Below are 21,541 nucleotides of genomic sequence, written 5' to 3'. Positions count from 1 at the left end.
CTGAGACAGAGGGAGGGGAAATGAAGCTAAAGCAATGCACAATCCCTGCCCTTAAACTGTCCTACAGTAGCACTGTTAAGGGCAGGACCATTTGCAAGCCTTGTTAGTGAGCCAGGTTACAGAATAGGTACTGGGGCAGTGCAAATTACTCCACCAGCTCAAGAACTGGAGGAATGCACATTAACATGACTGTGAGGAAGAATGCTGTGCCATACAAGGTACAATCTACAATGGGTAGGTTCACATGGCATAGCATTTATTAAACTAATCTCAAATTTGCAAAGGTTTACAGCTAGCTAACACATGAGAAGTATTTAATACGTAAAAACATCATACTAATATGAAATTTTAAATCATTGGCAGCCCAAGCTACCTCACAGGATGTTGTTGTAAGGAAAAATAGGGAGTGCTATATATGCCACCCTGAAAGAATAAAACGCTCTTTGATGTCTAAGAAAGGCTGGAGAAAACGTAGCATTTAATGTAGCGCTTTTTCTTCCCCGGCTGAAAGCAAAAGATCAGCTACCACACGTGCCAGCAAAATGTGAGCGAACTGCGCAGCCTGGCTGCAGACAGGAAGTGAAAGAACAAGCGTCGCCTCGCCCCTCCCTGTCTGTGGAATGTGTGTCACAGCTTCTGCCAACTGCTGCCGGCTTTTAGTGGCGATTTAGGGCAGGCGAGTGTGCAAATGCATCACCGAACAGTAGACCCGACTTCGCCGTGTTCCACACCATAGCGGCGCAAGGGGAGGCTGGGAAAGATAAATATGGGCAGAAAGTCTGGCTCGTGGACAACAGGAGCAAGGAGAGAAAAGATGATTAAAAGGGTATCAGTACCGTGCGCACCTATAAGCCTGAATAAAAAGCTGCAGTTTAGCGGAGATGTTTGAGGGGATAAGAAAGGTATTCGGTTTGTGGAAGGCTGCGCTAGGCGAGGGCGGGCCCGGCAGGTGAATGTTCCAAGAGATGCCGTAAGCTTACAAAAAATGGTGCCGGCAGAGTGAGCACGTGCGAGGGTAAAGATGGCGTTTCTGCAAGGCTTCCTTGCTGCTTTCTTCCGCATTCTTCAGAAATTTAATTCTAGTTTCCTGCCGTTGAAGTGAATAGAATAGTAACGTTGGGGAAAAGACTGGCTTTTTTTCAGTCCTAGCCCGACCCTTTCCTTACATGGCGCAGTTGAAAACGCTTTGTTTAGGAGGCGTGTTCATTCTGCATATTTTTCAGCTCTTTTTTTCTACCCTGCGACAAGGACGTGGCGTTAGGTCATACTCCTGCCTCTGTCGGAGGCTTGCAGACTGCAGCACCAGAAACGCATACTATGATCGTCATTGGTGCCGCAGTTTTCCTCTGCAGGATGGAACTGCGGTCTCACTTCGCCCCCACTCTGCAGCTCTGTTATTTATGGCTTCCGGAACATTCCTAATGTTCTCCATCTTTTGATCCTGTTTAATCCTTGCCCACGTGAGCAACCAGGTTTCTTTGGTCTGTATACCAGGATATAGGGTGAAGCAAGTTTTTTCTAAGCCTGTTAGGTTCAGCGCCCGATCTTGCCGCTGCAGGTCCTACAAGCAACAAAATAACTAATCCAAAATGCAACTGTTACTTTTATTTCTTTTGCTCAATTGCACATCCTTACACATCTCTCCTCAGATTCCGACGTAGGGAGGGAATGAGGAATAAACTTAAGTTGCACCTCAACTAAAAAAAAAAAGTCGGTTATTTTAACAAATATGCAGAAGCCTTTGCAGCTGCCGACCATTTGTCTTCTGCACCCACCTAATTCCAGCAAGACTCGGAGCATTATAAATGTTTTTAATACCACAAACAATTAAAAAATAATAATTAAATGCTATTTTAAAAATATATCAGACTTGCACTGAAGAAGGGAGTAAGGTGAAACGGAAATTTGAGGTGGGGAGAGGATTGTAAAATGTAATCTTTTTTTTCTCTGCTTTGAATTTGAATCCAAAAGTTGTATGAATACATGTATCTGTACTTCAAATGTCAGCAAAATTATACTGGAAATCTTTTTTTCTTTGGGGCAGGCTTAAATGGAGAGAAAGTACCCATTTGTGACGATTATCTCCTTGGGGATATAGTATGGTCCGAAGAACTCCAACGGGAGCATTCTCCACTTGATTTATGTCTCTGCAGTTCTTCCTGTACGAATGTCTTAGATTTTGCCTCTGCCCCATGAATTACGTGTATCTTTCCTGATTTATCACGTTAGAATTGCCACTCCGAAGGAACAAGTGATTCGTCTCCCTGAAGTAATTGATTTTTTAAATACCTTATCTTTAAACTACTCTAGCCCGTTCCTACAAGGCTGTTCAATACAAGGAATTGAGCTGAATGTTACATAAAAATACTTCGCTTAAGAATTAGTTGCGCTGCTTCCTGGTTGAAGAGGAAGCGCGGATTTAGTTCGCCTCCCCAGCTATGCAATTTTTTTCTCCCTCCCACCAAAAATCCTCCTGTTTCCCATAGCAAAAGGCGGGTCATTGGTCTCAGCCAATCACTGATTGTGAGCTCACAGATGGACGTGGAGGTTTGCCCAATGGCAACCGCGTAATGAGTTCATTATCCTAAATATATGTAAAGCCAGCTTCCCCATCCAGCCCTGAGAGGGAGATGTGATATAAAGGCAGCGGGGCGGCCCCTTCCTCTTCCATTCGGTTACTTACGTCGACTCTTAGCTTGTCGGGAGAAGTAACATCAGAGCTTCCATTTAATTCCCTTCTCCTGTTTCTTGCCATTCCTTCTTCGTCAGCATCATGGTAAGTGGAGGGGAGACAGAGAGGGAGACGGACCGGGAGAGAACAGATGCTGTTCCAGGAGAACCTGGGGGTGGGGCTGCGGGGGAGGAGAGGAAAAGAACGCGGGGGCCGGGTGCAATTCTCGGAAAGCCGGAAAAGATCGAGCAAGGGAGGCGATGGAGGGAGGGGGGAGATGACTCATGAGCCTTCCCCAGCCTGGCGCCCTCCAGATGGTATTGATACAAGCTGCAGCTGAGCTGTAAAATGCTGTTATAAACGGAGAGAGGGAGGAAAGACCATAGATTGTTAGCTCCTAGAAAGGGGCTCGTGTTCTGTCCCAAGCGGAACAGAGAGGTGACGTGGGTTTGTTGGACAGTTATTGGAAAAGCAGCCAGGGAAACGGGCTGATAGGAGAACGTGCGGGAGGCGGCTCTAGCGCGCTTGCGAGGGCTTGAAATCGAAGGGCGGGAACGTGGTCAGCCGGATGCAGAGAGCTGCCGGGGGGGGCAGGGCGGGGGTAGGTGGGGAAGGTTCTGGAATAGCCTTCCCAGCGCGGGGGCCCTCCGGATGCGCAGCTAGCTGGGGATTTACGGTAGTGCAAGGCGTCTGGAGGGCGCCGGTTGGAGAAGGCTGCCTAGAAAATGGCGGGAGGCGCCCCTTGGTCGGCTGTCTTGAAGGAGACGACTGAGCGCTTGGTGGAAGCCCAAGAAGACTGTGGTCTTCCGCCTATGCAGATCATGCCCTGTTAGTCAAGATACTTCACAAAGTGATTCTTTGTTTCTCACCGAAACTCGTGAAGTAAGCTAGGCGGGATCACATTTGTATGTCCCGTCTGTGCTCAGCGCAAAAAAGCCCTCAGTGGGTTTCTCATCTTAAGGACTGATTTGAACCCAGTCCTTCCCACTCTAACCCAATAACTCAACCAGTACATCGCCCTGGGCTATAGTAAGCCTGGACGACTGCGAAATGTTTTCATTCGAGTGGATGTGCCGGACGGGATGCGGCCGCCTCGCTTCAGGGCAGAGAAGGGCGATTTCCGTTGGCTCCTCCCGCGCCCGCCGTTACACTTTTCCCGCGCGGGACGCCGATCTTCCTCGAGGGGAGAAGCGTGCGCACGCTCGAGGTTGCTGCGGGGGGGGGGGGGCTGCGGCGGCTTTTATTTCGTTCTTTGAACAGCTGCCCGGCTCGCAAAATGCCACTCAAATCGTAAACCAGTTTTCTAGAGGGCATATCCAACCTCCTAACCCAGTGGGAGACAATACAAGCTCTAAAAGCCTTACAGAAGGCCAGCAGAGTTGGGGTCATCTGAATCTTGGGAGGATGGTGGTGTAGGGTGGGTGCCTGGGTCCCACAGTTTAATGGAAAGGACATGAAACATACCCCTTCTGCTGAATCTTAAGGGAGATGTTATCAGAGCATGGTAGTTCCTCAAATAACCTAGCTCTGTGCCAGGAAGGGCTTTATGGGTGATAGTTTGAATTGCACCTGGAAGCCAGTGCAGTTCATGAAATAGCGGTGTTAAATGGCACATCCATAATCATCTGTGCTGCTACATTCTGGACCTATTGTCACTTAAAGGGCAGCCCTATGTAGAGTACATTGCAATAATTCAAGTGAGAAGTGGCCAAGGCATGGGTCATGTGGGCCTTTCCTTGCAGAAACCGGTACAATTGGCACACAACGTGAACCTGTACAAAGACTGTCTTGGTCATGGCTGGTACGTGCTCTTCAGGCAGGAGCTATGAGTCTAGGGGGCCTCTCAAATTGCATACCAGTTCTGACTTGGGGAGTGCTATCCCTTTCGCAGCTAAAAATGGAAAGCACAGATCTAGAGGGCCCTGAGACCCACAACTTCCAGACACAGAAAGGAACTTTGAGGGCATCACTTGGTTGGCTGGGTTAAAGACTAACATACTGATACTTAACCCTGTGCTGACCTCACCCCCTGATGCCATGTAGATATTAAATAGGGGCAGAGAGAGGAACCCTGCAAAACAGGTCTACAACCAGACCTCTCCCTCCCAATACTGTCTGGAACTGGCTTCAGAGGAAGGAGGAGAACCATTGTGACATGGCGCTTTCTACTCCGAAACCCCAAAACCAATTTCTGCTGAGAGATCAGGAGAGCCAGGGTGGACACGCCACCCCCACGCAATTCTGTCACAGATCATCCGCACATGTGATTAATGCCATCTCAGTGCTGTATTCCAGTCTGAAAACTGACTGAAAAGGGTCAAGACAATCCATTTCTTCCAGGACCCTCTGGAGCTGCAAACTGACCACCTTTTCCTAAAAAGGGAAGTTTGGTGATAGGACAAAAATTGTGCAGAAGCATTAAATCCAAGGGATGTTTCTGTGGGAGTGGGGGGGCAGACCATCATCTCTTTAAGAGCTAGTGAAACCATGCCATTTCTCAAGGATGTATTCACCACAACTTGAATCCAAACACACATCTCCTGGGAGGCCTTAACCACCTAAGGGGGACATGGATCTAATATTCATTTGACCCCACTTATAACCCAAAGACTGTGCTCATTTCCCCGGACCAACAGGCTCAAACTCTTCTCAGAAAACTACTCTAGACTCTGCCATAGTCATTTCCAAAGGACCTAGAGATCCAGAGTTCATCTCAGAGCAGATCCAAGCAACTTTGTCTTGCAGATGCCTCAAATAATCTTCACAGCAGTCCTGCAGATCCAGACCCAGCCCTACCTAGGAGGCGCTGGGTCACCTTGAGTAGGACTGCTGGCCATCTATCTGTGGATGCAATGAGAGGGGAGAAATAATAACATTTCACCATACTTACTGCCATGAGGTAATCTTTAACAATGGCTCTTACTTGCGCTTGATCAGATTTGCTTTTCATTTTTCCCCAGAGGTACTCAAGGTGACTCTTCTGCTGCTTTATCTCTGGAGAACCAGGGAACTCTGAAAATCCCAAGCAGTGAAAATCCACATAGGCATGGTCCACTCTAAGGCTATCACGCCTCCCCCTCCATTCCAGACAGCAACTAAGACCTCAGTTGAACTGTGCATCAGAGCCACAGGAATAACCCCAACTTCTCTCTGAAACCCATTAGGGCTCACCAAGCCCCTTGGGCAAACTAAATAGGTCCTCCCTATGGAGAGGAGTGGCCGCTTTGAGCAACTGAGGCAGGGAAACTGCAGTGCAGTGGGGAGGCTAGTACAGTAGCAGTAATCTAACTGATGCTTAAACTTATCAATAGGATCTCTCTCCCAATTACAGCCCTATTTTGAGGCTGCATTCATACTGTGTGCTGAATTTATACTGTGTTTAGCTGGGATTTACTTGACCCAATTTTTGAATTGATAGGACATACTGAATCACAAACTACGGCTACTATATCTGAAATGCAAGAATCAAGACAGCTGCTAGATGGCAGCAAAAAAATCTGATGGTTATACAGGGTAGATTTTTGCAGGCCAAATGTAGTATCCCTGTATAAACTAACCACATTGACTGGCAAGCTAACCTATGGTTGGCTAATTTGTAGTTTAAGGTGCCCTGTGATCTATCCACTACTGCTCTGATGTGTCGTAAAAGATATGTGGTTAAACTTTCTGCTTTCCTTGCTTTTAAATCTTCAAGATCCACATCTCATCCTTCTTGAAATCCTTCCTGAACTCTAATTGGTCATCCTTTGGAATTTAAATGTACAAATTCACCCTTCCCATTATTCATGCTTTCTTTGCATATTGTCTCCAAGTTGAACACTTGTAGGTATTTGCAGACAGGCACAAATTATAAAATGTATATAATGACTTCACACAAATGCTGCAGCCCACATCAGACTTCTTGCAGATACACCTAACACAAAAATCATACTTAGATGCTTCTTAGTATGTGCAGTCCCTGCAAAAGAGTACACACAGAAGTCAGTATAAACCTATCAGTGAAATGTGTGACGCAAACATGTTTCAAGTACATGGCTGAAACAATCATTGGTAGTCATAAAAAGGGTTTAGTAACAGTACTGAGATTTGAAAAGCTTAGCTGTCTCTTTAGAAGTCAGTCTCCTGACATTTAAAAGGCTTAATAGCCAGACATTTTTGTGCCATCTGTTGAGTGTAAGATTCTTAACAAGGACTAAAAGGAATGTGTTACGACAGGTGGTGCTCAGCAGGATGAGCTGGGTCTGTGCAACTAACGCAAACGGATTGTGGGGAGGGAGTACAGAAGGAAGGGCATGTGGCAGGAATTTAGAGCAAGGCCTTAGATAATTCAAGCAACAGGGTGTAAGCAGATGTTCCACAGAGGAAATCAATGTGAGGGAAATCTGCTTGGCCTTCTTCCTCTGCTTTGTAGACATGGGAGGCTGACTGTCCGTTTTGTGTTCTGAGTCATCTGATGGCTTGCAAGAGATGTGACTGCTGGTGCAGGGAGTGGCAGCAGAGAGCACAGAGAGTAGCTTACTCGTGATGTTTTCATAGGCCACAGAATTACCCTCTGACAAAGTCTTAATTTTTGAATTTTATTGTGCTTGCAAATAGAAGCTTAGAAGTGTACTTCTTCAGTGCTGTAAACTGAACTGTAACAGCTTCAGTAACAGTCTAAATTGGAACACAAAATGTCCTCTATTACATACGAATGAATGAATGAGTTTCCAGCCTACTACAGGCTTAATGCATTCATCATAGTGTTTAATTCCAAAAAGTTTGAGTGATTGTATAATATAGAAGGCCTTCATTTATGACTTAACTGGAACAACCTGGCAACTCTGATTCTACCTCCGTTTCCTTGAGATTTAGGCAGCCTTATGCCATGCCCTATGTCATTGGGTTTTTTTCATTCAAAATTCCTGACAGACATGAAACAAAGGAGAGCAAAGACAGGACAATGTAACATTATGTTGGCAGGGTTTTTTTTGTCACCATAGCAGAGGCTAGGTTTATATAAAGAGAACCTGTAGAGTCTCAATAACAGAGGTGGCAATATTCAAGAATCAAAAGACCCGAGGGAAACACATTACCAAGGAAAATATTCCATGTTTTTTAACCTTAACTTTTAGATTTCTTTTTTATACTACAGCAGGTCTTAAATTTTTTGCAAGAGCTTCCACAAAATGCAAGACTTAAAAGATTCTCCCCTGTTAGAATTTCACATGCAGAAGGGATTGAGTATCTGTTCATAACATTGTTTCCTTATCAATGGAACTCTAATTTATATACATGCTACAAAGGAAAACAAACCAAAAGTTAATTTAGTCTAACATCTGGTTTCTCACAGTGCCTAATCAGATGTCCTGAAATCCAAGAAACCGAGACTAATAAGCTTCTTCCATTCTTGGGAATTGACTGGCATGTAATCTGGAGTTCTACCTTGACATTTTAAAGTATTTAATCTAGGCATGGGCTTCTGTGAGTGAGAAAGCTAGAGTGAAAGGAAATTTCAACATCTTTGACAAGGGTCTCCCTGTGCCATTTACTCATAGGACCTGAAGCTATCTTGAATGCATTTGGTTAATGCAACTATACATAACCTAACAAGATAAAACAATTAAATATACACCTTCACTGTTTCTCTGTCCTTGCTACAGCGTGAGTGCATCTCCATCCATGTTGGCCAAGCCGGTGTCCAGATTGGCAATGCCTGCTGGGAACTCTACTGTCTTGAACATGGTATCCAGCCAGATGGGCAGATGCCCAGTGACAAGACCATTGGAGGAGGAGATGACTCTTTCAACACATTCTTCAGTGAGACCGGAGCTGGCAAGCACGTTCCCAGGGCTGTGTTTGTGGATTTGGAGCCAACTGTGATTGGTGAGTGAGACAATTCATCTATATTTTCCCATGCATATATATATATATATATATATTTTATTTAAAAGAATTCAGAGATCTTAATTTTGGGCATTTATTCTCCGTACAGATGAAGTACGCACTGGTACCTACCGCCAGCTCTTCCACCCTGAGCAACTGATCACTGGCAAAGAGGATGCTGCTAACAACTATGCCAGGGGGCATTACACCATTGGCAAAGAGATCATTGACTTGGTCCTTGACAGGATTCGAAAACTGGTAAATAACTTAGAAATGGGCATAAGTGAACATTTAGGATGATCTTGATAGAAGGAAAAAACCTTGAGTAGGCACCATCTAATATTTGGGAAACGGGTATCCTTTCAGACTTACGTTAAACAGCCAGTTAACGCAAGCTGAGGATATTTAAAAGGAAATGTTAACTTGAGGCCAAATTTGCTAAGTGGCAGTTAAGTATAAATGTTGTTAGGCTGCCGCTATGGCATGCTGGGCCTGCAGTAAACATTTCACTCTCCTCAGCATGCCACATATTATCTTTTGCTTCCCTTTTCTCTCTTAATCGATTTCTGGCTTTTGCTTCCTCGCACCAGTATCTGCTGTTGTTTGTATTGTGTCTGCTCTCACACATTCTGTTGCTCTCTTCCTTTCTGCAACTGCTCTTATTCTGTAATATCCTCTTCTTTACTCTTCTCCTTATACTCTCTATTGATTACTTTTAAACTTGGCACCTGAAACCCAAAAACATGGCTTTGAAAGCCTATTAAATGAACTGAAGAAATTGGACTCACCATAATCAGCTACAATATGTTGTCACTTTCTGACCACTTTTTGGGACACACTTGTAACAAGAGGTCTGGCCCCCTTTTTACATGTATACTTCAGGATCCCTCCAACACGCTGGAATCTGTCTTTGTCTATAGATAGTTATAGTCCTGTGTTGGCTACTAAACAATTAGCAAAGTGTCACTAAATTTAACATTTGAAAAAGTTATGTTTTGGTACTTTATATATACTTTTAATCAGTTTGTACAACCACCCATCTCCAGAGTGAGACCTCCAGAGAGAGAATGTCCCATAGGCGAGGTGTTATAGCAGAAAAGGCTTGCCTTCTGGGTCCTGTCAACTGGCATTCCTTAGCTGGTAGGACCCAGAGCATGCCTATCCTGCTGGACCAGATTGGATGGGTAGAAATCCTTTTTATCCTTTTGCTAGGCCCATAACCATTTTTTCTTGAAGCTTGATAAGAATTGATCACAGATGAGAGAACCTCAAAGCATCCCAGTTTGATACTGGCTTAGATTTTTTTTTTATAGTTTTCCCTGGATTATTTAACCCAGCCTCTTTAATAATATGATTAGCTGTTTCCTGTATGGTTTAATATTGGGCTATTATTTACAGCACCATTTTTAGTAACCATGTCACATATGATTACTACCATTCCAACTCATTACTTAGAATATACAGGTGCTGACATCTTGGGGTTTGGAAGATCTGCACTGAATATAAGGATTGAGGCATACGCTGTCTTCCAGCTCTGCTTTGTTGGTGCTTATCCCCTGAGCAGAATCTTGATGAACTGGCTTCATTAAAGTAGCAGCAGATGAAGGATTCACCAAGCTTGTTTCTTTGCTGGGAAAAATAGCATAAGCAGAGAGACAAAATGTAATCAGTACCTGTTCCTAACCACAGTGATGCAAAGTGAGAGACATCCATTGAGCTTTCATGTTGCATGCAAATACATAAAGGGTGCAGTTTGCATCATGGTACATATCATCTCTTCCTGCTCCACACAGACAGCTATGAAGAATGCCTGGTTATTGCAGGCAGGTAAGGACAAAAATAATCTCAGCAACTGAAAAAAAAAATCGCTCCATGAGGAATAATTACAGAAGCACTGGTTTCACAATCTAAACAACTTGTGAAGTATAGCTGGAAGCAGTAACATTAGCTAAGCCCCTGAATTAGGCTATGTTAATAACTTTATACTTAATAATAGTCTTAAAACTGGCACGATGTCTACGTTGATTGAATGTATTTAGAGATACATACACAGAAAAAAGTCTGAAATTACTGCATGAAATCTGTCTTGGTTTTTCCAACAGGCCGACCAGTGCACAGGTCTCCAGGGTTTTCTGGTCTTCCACAGCTTTGGTGGTGGCACTGGCTCCGGTTTTACTTCCTTGCTGATGGAGCGCCTGTCTGTTGACTATGGCAAGAAGTCCAAGCTGGAGTTCTCCATCTACCCGGCTCCCCAAGTATCCACAGCTGTCGTGGAGCCCTACAATTCCATCCTGACCACCCACACCACCCTGGAGCACTCCGACTGTGCCTTCATGGTAGACAACGAAGCCATCTATGACATTTGCCGACGGAACCTTGACATCGAGCGCCCCACCTACACCAACCTCAACCGCCTTATCAGCCAGATTGTGTCCTCCATCACAGCTTCCCTGCGATTTGATGGTGCCCTGAATGTAGATCTGACAGAATTCCAGACCAACCTGGTGCCCTATCCCCGAATCCACTTCCCTCTGGCTACCTATGCCCCAGTCATCTCTGCTGAGAAAGCCTACCATGAGCAGCTTTCTGTAGCAGAGATCACTAATGCTTGCTTTGAGCCGGCTAATCAGATGGTGAAATGTGACCCTCGTCACGGTAAATACATGGCCTGCTGCCTGTTATACCGTGGTGATGTTGTTCCCAAAGATGTCAATGCTGCTATTGCTACCATCAAGACCAAACGCAGCATCCAGTTTGTGGACTGGTGCCCCACCGGTTTTAAGGTTGGTATCAACTACCAGCCCCCTACCGTGGTCCCCGGAGGCGACCTGGCCAAAGTGCAGCGTGCTGTCTGCATGCTGAGCAACACCACCGCCATTGCTGAGGCCTGGGCCCGCCTGGACCATAAGTTTGACCTGATGTATGCCAAGCGTGCCTTTGTCCACTGGTACGTCGGGGAAGGGATGGAAGAAGGGGAGTTCTCAGAGGCTCGGGAGGATATGGCTGCTCTGGAGAAGGATTATGAAGAAGTGGGTGTGGATTCTATTGAAGGAGAGGGTGAAGAGGAAGGAGAGGAATATTAGACCTGCTCTGCTACATCTCTGCTGCATGGCTCATCTCCTTTTTTCACTTAACACATTTAGCTTACTCTAGTTACTTGGGGCAGTGGTACTACAAAGAAGTGCAGCAGACACTAGGATATCTTGCCATTCCACCACATGATCATGTCAATTTTCCATGTCTTTGTAAACGTATCATCATGTCTGTGAAATAAAAAGCTATAAAACATTTGAGTATATGCCATTCAATACATTTTAAAGGAATGTCTCTTGAGTGTAAGAAATCAGAAATAGTTTTTTCTGCTACATAAATGTAAAATCTGTTTTAGGCCATTAACTTTGGCATGCTAACTACCCTGGCTGGTTCAAAAATAGTAAAATCAAGCCATGCAGATTTAATCTGCTGCGTGAGCCAAGTTTCTTAGTTGGCATTTTTAGCCTGGAAAATGATCTTTTTGAGTTGAGGTTCTAAAATGGTGTCCATGCTGGTTCTTCCTTTGATTAAATATTTCCTACATCGAAAGAAATGGGCCAATTCTAATGGTTGGCCATCCAAGATTTTGCTATACTGTATTGCTGAAGAGGATGAAAATACTTGGAGTCCATCAACATAAGGATGGGCAAATTTCAAGATTTGGGGGTGTGCCTTGGTTTTGTAATCCAAGTATTCTTAATGTATTCGCTTTAAAAATTGGTCTGAACTGACTTTCAGTTGGCTTTTACATTGCCTGCCCTCTTGGGAAGTAATGTTTGAGATGACAGTGGCTTAAGTACTTCCTTCTGGGCTTCTCTCCGATTTTGGTTGTATCCACCCAACTCTGCAAGAGACTTGCTAGGTTTTGCAGAATGTTTTGAAGTTGCTTACTGGCATGCAGTTTTCAACTGTACTTATCCAGAGGTGCTGTGCTCTACAATCAGTTGATACATGCCACCAACAGGCAGACTGGATTGTAAGCCTGCTCTTGGTAATTCCACATGTCCAAAGAGGCTGAGTTTGGCACAGGCTGGTGTCAGCCACAGCAACTGGCATCTTTTGAATGCTGGGATCTCTGCAGAGCCCTTCTGTGCTAACATCTATTTCCTACATTGAGCTGCAGACGAACCAAAGTGGCAGTGACCATGGGAGCAGTGGCTACTTTAATTTGCCATAATGCTCCAGTGACCTTGGGGCATTGTGGGAGTGTCCAAATGGTCTCAGCACTTTGCCAGATAGAGCAGTGGCCTCTGATGTGGCACTCACAAATAGGGACTCCAACATGGTTCTGGGGTAATCCCACCCAGAGCCACATTCTCCCTGTTGCACCTTTTGCTCTTCCACAATTTGCTCAATAATTAGGCAGTTGGAATCCTCTGAAAATTAAAGGAACTTCTGCCAGTTTGGTTATGATAACCAAGTGTTGAAATTTATGCTTGTTATAATCTCATCTGTATGGAAAACTGCCAATAACCTTTTGTTCAAACATGAAAAATGCCATTGCACATTCCTGGACTAGTTGCGGGGGGGAGGTAGGAAAAGATAATTTGGACAATCTTAAGATAGCTTTAATTCCAACAAGTGGTAGCACTGTCTTTTATGTTTTGTAAAATAATCTCATACTACCCCAAACATACTTTTCAGTCTTACACATATTTATTATGAATGAGATTTTACTTTTAACTAAGTACATACAGGATTGCAATCTCCATCAAAGATTTTGGTGGCCTGGAAGCACACTGGATAAGTAAAAGAAATAAAAACCTTAAATTTGATAAAATCCAGTTTTTAAGATTTTACTAAACTACCCTGTGGCTAAATTTCTATTTGCCTTTTGTATCTTCTTGTGCTGGATATTCACAATAATTCCTTTGTACAAGTCCCAGTACATGAGAGACATCAAGTTAAGAAAGGATAAAGTAAATTAGAGCCAGTGCTCAACAATTAAAAGATGATCTGCCAAGAATCAGGGTTTTGGGGGGAAGGTGTCTTTTTTTATTTAAATAAGCAGTACATAAACAGAGAAAGAAAAAGTATCTTGTGAGAGGAAAAAAACATCCTGAGAGGATTCAAAAGTCTATTTCTAATTTTAAGACAAGATACAGTTTAAAAAATTAATACAATATTTCTATTGAAAAAACGCCTTATAGAGCAATTTATGAGGAATTATTTGCCAATAGCTAAAAATGAAAAACAAAACCTAAATAAAACCATAATTAAAGGATCCTACCCTATTAATTTTTCAGCCCTGCTATTTCCCACTTTTAAATACCACTGATCCAATCAAAACAAACCCCAGTATTTTGCTATAGTGAGTCAGGCAGCTAACAAATAATACACATATTTTCACATTGCTATGATAGCAGCTGAACCAGTAGAGTGAAGCTTTAGAAATCTCCAATCTTCTGTCCCAGAAAACCTCTGGGTTTATATACCCTAGTTCTGCCTTCTCTACTGGTGTCCTTGCTTGGTACTTCACGCTGGCTTGTTGTTACTAATGTCCCAGTGGAATGCCTTTACTGTACTTGGCATCCGACCCCAGTATGTGAGATGGGGGTCCCACGGCCTTGCCACCTCCTGGCTGTGCAGTTTTGAGTTTTGTCACTAGGCAGGGAAATCAGTTCCCATCCTCCTTTGTAGGGAGAATGATCAATCTCACCAGAGATAGAGAACCAAACTTTATATTTTTTAAAAAAGGGAAAAAAAGAGAAATGTAAAAAATAGTTTTTAACTTTAGTTTCATGCAATGGTGGAGAAAAGAAGAATACAAGACTACTCAGATCCCCAACAGCATCTTAGAAGAACTCCAATAGGAAAATAAACAGAAAGTTAAGGCTCTGAGCAGATACCAAGATCATGAAGAAAATGGACAATAGTGACCTTAGAATTCACTACCAATTTCCTCAAAAGCTTCCAAATGAAATGAATAAATGTAGAGATTGCCACTAGAGAGAATAATATGCATTAATTTAATTAGAACCCACCCAACACAGTCTTAAAAAATAAAATAATATAATTTTAAAGTGGTATGATGCCATCTATTTATTATTTTTATTAAAAACTTTGGAGGATTTGTGCAGTACCTTTTTGAAAGGTTTTTTTTTAAAACCATAATGCATCCAGTTCAAATCCCAAATTCTTTGTTCATACTTTTTAAAAAGACTTTCAGGAGAGTCTGTTGGCCTAAGAGTTCTCTATGATGTTGAGTTTCCTCTGACTTTAAATAGTGTGAATAATGTTATGTTCTTGATTTGGGATCCCATTAGGTGTTAAATGAAATTACTGCATTGTTTCATCTGATATCAAATTTCAGCCAATCCTTCTACAAGATATGGTCAACAGAAAAAGATTTCCCATCAATATTCAAATCTCTAATTCTATAAAATCTGTTGTCTTCCCATTCTTTATACAGATCATATTTATCCACATTTAAAACCTGAGATCAAAGAATGGGAGAAAAGGGGAGAATCAGGAGACATGAATTGTTTCTACTTTTTCCAAATATTAAAAATAATTTTTAAATAAGGATGTTTTTAATTGTAGATATGATTTTTTAAATATTTGAGTAGAATAGTATAGTTCTAACTGATATGAAGTCCAATGCTCCAAACATATTTAGAGTTTTGAATAATATAAATTGTTTTAATTTTAAAGGATCAAAGTAAAGTTTTAGGTCTGATATATGTAAAATTTTGTCATGCTTTTATTTATGGAGCATGATTCGCCCAATCCCGTTTTTTAAAATAAAACTATACATTAATTAAGAAAGGAATTATTTTGCCATGAGTAAAAGCGAGGAATAAGCAAATTAATTGAAAGTTTTAAACCAAAATAGAATTTTAGGAAGAAGTGACATTTAAGCATATGGCTATCTTGTTGTTTATTCATTCAGTCGCTTCTGACTCTTTGTGACTTCATGGACCAGCCCACGCCAGAGCTTCCTGTCGGTCATCAACACCCCCAGCTCCCCCAGGGACGAGTCCGTCACCTCTAGAATATCATCCATCCACCTTGCCCTTGGTCGGCCCCTCTTCCTTTTGCCCTCCACTCTTCCCAGCATCAGCATCTTCTCCAGGGTGTCCTGTCTTCTCATTGTGCGGCCAAAGTATTTCAGTTTTGCCTTGAATATCATTCCCTCAAGTGAGCAGTCTGGCTTTATTTCCTGGAGGATGGACTGGTTTGATCTTCTGGCAGTCCAAGGCACTCTCAGAATTTTCCTCCAACACCACAGCTCAAAAGCATCGATCTTCCTTCTCTCAGCCTTCCTTATGGTCCAGCTCTCGCAGCCATATGTTACTACGGGGAACACCATTGCTTTAACAATGCAGACCTTTGTTGTCAGTGTGATGTCTCTGCTCTTAACTATTTGATCGAGATTTGTCATTGCTCTTCTCCCAAGGATTAAGCGTCTTCTGATTTCCTGACTGCAGTCAGCATATGCAGTAATCTTTGCACCTAGAAATACAAAGTCTTTCACTGCTTCTACATTTTCTCCCTCTATTTGCCAGTTATCGATCAAGCTGGTTGCCATAATCTTGGTTTTTTTGAGGTTTAGTTGCAAGCCAGCTTTTGCACTTTCTTCTTTCACCTTCATCATAAGGCTCCTCAGTTCCTCTTTGCTTTCAGACATCAAAGTGGTATCTGCATATCTGAGATTGTTAATGTTTCTTCCAGCGATTTTGACTCCAGCCTTGGATTCCTCAAGCCCAGCATGTCGCATGATGTGTTCTGCGTACAAGTTGAATAGGTAGGGTGAGAGGATACAGCCCTGCCGTACTCCTTTCCCAATCTTAAACCAGTCCATTGTTCCGTGGTCTGTTCTTACTGTTGCTACTTGGTCGTTATACAGATTCTTCAGGAGGCAGACAAGATGACTTGGTATCCCCATACCGCTAAGAACTTGCCACAATTTGTTATGGTCCACACAGTCAAAGGCTTTAGAAAAGTCAATAAAACAGAAATAGATGTTTTTCTGAAACTCCCTGGCTTTTTCCATTATCCAGCGGATATTGGCAATTTGGTCCCTAGTTCCTCTGCCTTTTCTAAACCCAGCTTGTACATCTGGCAATTCTCGCTCCATGAATTGCTGAAGACTACCTTGCAGGACCTTGAGCATTACCTTACTGGCATGTGAAATGAGTGCCACTGTTCGATAGTTTGAACATTCTTTAGTGTTTCCCTTTTTTGGTATGGGGATGTAAGTTGATTTTTTCCAATCTGATGGCCATTCCTGTGTTTTCCAAATTTGCTGGCATATAGCATGCATTACCTTGACAGCATCATCTTGCAAGATTTTGAACAGTTCAGCTGGGATGCCGTCGTCTCCTGCTGCCTTGTTATTAGCAATGCTTCTTAAGGCCCATTCAACCTCACTCTTCAGGATGTCTGGCTCTAGCTCACTGACCACACCGTCAAAGCTATCCCCGATATTGTTATCCTTCCTATACAGATCTTCCGTATATTCTTGCCACCTTTTCTTGATCTCTTCTTCTTCTGTTAGGTCCTTGCCATCTTTGTTTTTGATCATACCCATTTTTGCCTGGAATTTACCTCCAATGTTTCTAATTTTCTGGAAGAGGTCTCTTGTCCTTCCTATTCTATTGTCTTCTTCCACTTCCATACATTGCTTGTTTAAAAATAATTCCTTATCTCTTCTGGCTAACCTCTGGAATTTTGCATTTAATTGGGCATATCTCTCCCTATCGCTGTCGCCTTTTGCTTTCCTTCTTTCTTGGGCTACTTCTAGTGTCTCAGCAGACAGCCACTTTGCCTTCTTGGTTTTCTCTTTCTTTGGGATGTATTTTGTTGCCGCCTCCTGAACAATGTTGCGAACTTCTGTCCAGAGTTCTTCCGGGACCCTATCTACTAAGTCCAGTCCCTTAAATCGATTCTTCACCTCCACTGCATATTCCTGAGGGATATTAGTGAGCTCATATCTAGCTGACCTGTGGGTCTTCCCTAATCTCTTTAGTCTGATCCTAAATTGTGAAGAAGTTCGTGATCAGAACTACAGTCAGCTCCAGGTCTTGTTTTTACCGACTGTATAGATGACCGTCACCTTTGGCTGCAAAGGATGTAGTCAATCTGATTTTGGTGTTGTCCATCTGGTGAAGTCCATGTATAAAGCCGTCTCTTAGGTTGTTGGAAGAGAGTGTTCGTTATGCAGAGTGAGTTGTCTTGGCAAAATTCTATCAGCCTATGTCCTGCTTCGTTTTGTTCTCCCAGGCCATGCTTACCTGTAATTCCAGGTGTCATTTGACTGCCCACCTTAGCATTCCAGTCTCCCGTGATGAAAATAACATCTCTTTTAGGCGTGTTGTCCAGTAGGTGCTGCAGATTCTCATAGAACTGCTCTACTTCAGCTTCTTCAGCATCTGTGGTTGGGGCATATATTTGAATCACTGTGATGTTAGATGGCTTGCCCTGAATTCGAATTGAGATCATTCTATCGTTTTTTGGATTGTATCCAAGCACTGCTTTAGCCACTTTACTATTAATTATGAAGGCTACTCCATTTCTTCTGTGGTCCTCTTATCCACAGTAGTAGATCTGGTGGTCATTTGATGTGAAGTGGCCCATTCCAGTCCATTTCAGTTCGCTGATGCCCAAAATGTCTATCTTTAATCTTGACATCTCACCAATAACCACATCCAATTTGCCCTGGCTCATAGATCTTACATTCCAGGTTCCAATGGCGTGTTGATCCTTAGAACATCGGATTCGCCGTTCACCACCAGCACCATTGGCCGCTAACCGTCCTTTCGGCTTTGAGCTAGCTGCGTCATCACGTCTGGGGCTAGTTGAATTCATCCTCTGTTCCTCCCCAGTAGCATTTTGACCATCTTCCAACCTGGGGGTCTCATCTTCTGATGGTATACCGACATATCTCTGGTTGTACTGATCCATTTAGTTTTCATGGCAAGAATACTGGAGTGGGTTGCCATTACCTTCCCCAGGGATCGCATTTAGTCTGACCTCTCTGTCATGACCTTCCCGTCTTGGGTGGCCCTTCACGGTTTAGCTCATGGCATCATTGAGGTGCTCAAGCTCCAGCACCATGACAAGGTAATGATCCTTTGCTGAAGATGGCTATCTTACCAAGCAATAATAAAAGAAGATTGCTGCTATGACATATGTTTTTAATCTTTCAACCATAAGTAAGATTCTGACTGATGCCAATCTGTTGTAATAAGTGCTCAATAATATCTAAATCCAACTAAATAAATATAGTCTAGTAGCTTCTTGAAGCTGGTTTTGTAGCTCTTTGTCCACACTGATTAAAATAACCAATACATTATTAAAATGACTGCTCCTGTATTATTTATTTGCTTGTTTGTTTATTTGTTAGATTTATACCCTGTCTCCTCTCCAGGATCTCAACGCAATCTACATGGGGAACTCCATTTTATGCCAGCAGTAACTCTCTGAGGTGGGTTAAGTAGACAAAGTGTGATTGGCCCCAGCTACCTCATGTAAAGGTATTCAATTCAAAACTTAATTAAGTTATATATTTGGTAGAATCTGGAAGAAATATAAGCATATCAGTTGCAAATAAATTTAATCCACCAGGTTCTATTTTTACATTGCTCTTGAACATGGACCTTCCTCCCAATACTTTGTGCTAATACATTGATAATGAGATTGAATAAAAATGGAAAAACAGGAAAGTGAGATATGATTCCATTCATGATGAAGAAAATGTGCTCTGGAGAAATTAAAATAATCTGTTTTTTTAAGCTTTAAAATTAAGTCCTGCTATAAAACCAAGTTTTGCTCAATAGGCCTCCATATCTATGTCCTGATTTTTTATTGGCATGATGTTATGTTTTCTCAGCAAGAACTCTATGTATGTTTCCTAACTTTGCAAGGCCTCTAGATGGCACCCTATATATGCATAAATGCTTCTAGGAGAATAACAGGCTTGGAATTCTACCTAATATAATTGGCAGGGAAATCTGGCATGGTGAGCTAGATGGCAGCAACAAGATAAAGATAACTAACCATTTGCTACCATCTTAGTGGTGCTCTAAATTTTTGCAGCTCAGATCTGGTATTCTTGGGGTTGGTTATAAGTTAACAAAAAGTTATCTTTATGCAGTAGAAAACTATTTCTGTGTCATCTATCAAAAGGAGACTGGTAGCACCTTTTCTGCCTAACAAACTTCATTAAAAGGCTTATGTTTTCATGAACTACAGCTCACTTCATTAAATAAAATGGAGTGGCTCTGTCATTTGTAACTGGACATTAATGTAAGTTGCCAAGAATCTCTGGATTGTGGCGGAGTAGAAATGTGGAGGAGGGAGGAAGGAAGGAACCCTTATTTCCTATAATTAATTATGGGGAACACTGGGACCCTTAAGGCTATGGTGATAAAACAAATGCTCCTTTGTGATCTGGTTCACACACAATTTTAAATCATAGAAATAGGTAGTTCAACTTAGAATGTTTTTTATTTCAACTTTTCTATACCTAGCATTTTGAGTTTGTTAGTTGTGGAGTCCTTGGTGCTCTCTGAGCCTTGTTGTTTTCTTGCAGACGTTTCATTGCCAGACTAGGCAACATCTTCAGTGTGAGAAGGGAGTGGGGTTTGCTCTCTGTTTATATACAATGGTTAGGGTTTGTAGTTCAAAGACAGAGTTTATTAGTTCAAAGACAGAAACAATTCATGCAGGATGCTCAATGGAAACAGTTGGTGAACAGAAACATTGAGAACCATCAGTGATAAAGAGTATTGATATAACGCAGAATTCCCAATCAGCTTAGCTAAGGGTTTTCCTGCTGGAATTGAAGTCCCAACATATTTGGAGGGCATCAAGTTGCTGACACCTGATCTTATGAAACACTCCATAGGCTGGACTATTGCATGAAGATATTTTTATGAAATGAGCAATGAAAATAGCGTGGAATTTGAAGTTCGAAGGGGAATCATAGAGTAGAACACGCTTATGCCATATCTTAGAGTACAGGTACACCTGCATTAATGACAGCCCCAGAACTGACTCAATGAATGGGTGGTGAGGATACACTAATATGAATATACTGTCATTTGGGCTGGTTAAAGAATTTGCACAACACACTCACCTTCTCAATTTCCCAGTTAAGCTGAGCCATTGTTCCCAGGTTTCAAAAGCAAGGAAAAGCAAGGCAGTTATTTCCTGAGCTTAGTGTAAGACTTTATGCATATAGCATACTCATAATCCTGGAAACAAAAAAACATTGCATAATTGTAATTAAACACAGTTAAGAACACCATGAGGTCTTGATCCCATTCTTATGGTTCTCACACACTGTCTTTGTTCATATGTACTGCTAAGGTATGAATGTTTGCCTGGGTTTTGGTTTATCTGTGATGTGTGAACCCTACTAAAAGTATTTGCAAACCATGGTTAAAGTGCCAATTGAAGTTATTCATCACTATACCTAAAACAAACCACAGTTAGCACAATGTTAATCAATCATCGAGGAATTCTTTGCCAGAAGACTGCTTAATTCTCTGTTATGCTCTATTTTGCCAAGAGATTAAGTTGTTGGGTTTGTGTAAGCAAGAGAATTCGGGTTCTTGATGAGTAAGAAACTAATTTCTGCTTGCACCCACAAATCCTGGAGATGTAACTGACTGACAAGCTCCAAGAAAGTAACAGTGCGGACTTTCTATTGGAAAAATCTGGATTTTTTTCCAGACTGTATCAAGTACCGAGTTTTACGGTATAAATAAACCTTCCTTGATATAACACAAACTCCAAAGTCTGGATTCCTATCGCAAACGTCCCAAATATTAAAGCTCAGCGGTACAAAGAAGGCGGAGCCAAGCACTAGGAGATGCTACTCCACCGCGGACAACAATGGGCGGTGGAATAATGAACGTTCAGCTCAGCCTATCAGATTGAAGTTTGGTCTCCAGAGATAGCCAATGAAAAGCAGCAGGGTATGCCCTTATCTAGCCAATCGGCCGTTTTTCTCGGCAGGGGATG

At 42.4% G+C, this 21,541-nt stretch overlaps 1 protein-coding gene across 1 annotated transcript; it reads left to right on the top strand.

The window, feature by feature from the left end:
• The first annotated feature begins 2,619 nt into the window (after positions 1 to 2,619).
• TUBA1B (tubulin alpha 1b) lies at positions 2,620 to 11,826 on the top strand. The gene is made up of 4 exons (XM_063293537.1): positions 2,620 to 2,776; positions 8,314 to 8,536; positions 8,646 to 8,794; positions 10,639 to 11,826. The coding sequence occupies exons 1-4, from the start codon at positions 2,774 to 2,776 to the stop codon at positions 11,617 to 11,619; spliced, it is 1,356 nt and encodes a 451-aa protein (XP_063149607.1). The 5' UTR covers positions 2,620 to 2,773; the 3' UTR covers positions 11,620 to 11,826.
• The last annotated feature ends 9,715 nt before the right edge of the window (positions 11,827 to 21,541 follow it).

This window comes from Candoia aspera, chromosome 2, assembly GCF_035149785.1.
Source record: "Candoia aspera isolate rCanAsp1 chromosome 2, rCanAsp1.hap2, whole genome shotgun sequence".
NCBI lineage: Eukaryota > Metazoa > Chordata > Lepidosauria > Squamata > Boidae > Candoia > Candoia aspera.
This window is presented reverse-complemented; position numbering and strand designations above follow the sequence as displayed.

Bases quoted from the DNA above. Each gene is read 5' to 3' on its own strand.
- TUBA1B (XM_063293537.1), top strand. The intron at 8,537-8,645 runs GTGAGTGAGACA...TTCTCCGTACAG, and splicing joins TTTGGAGCCAACTGTGATTG to ATGAAGTACGCACTGGTACC. The intron at 8,795-10,638 runs GTAAATAACTTA...TTTTTCCAACAG, and splicing joins TTGACAGGATTCGAAAACTG to GCCGACCAGTGCACAGGTCT.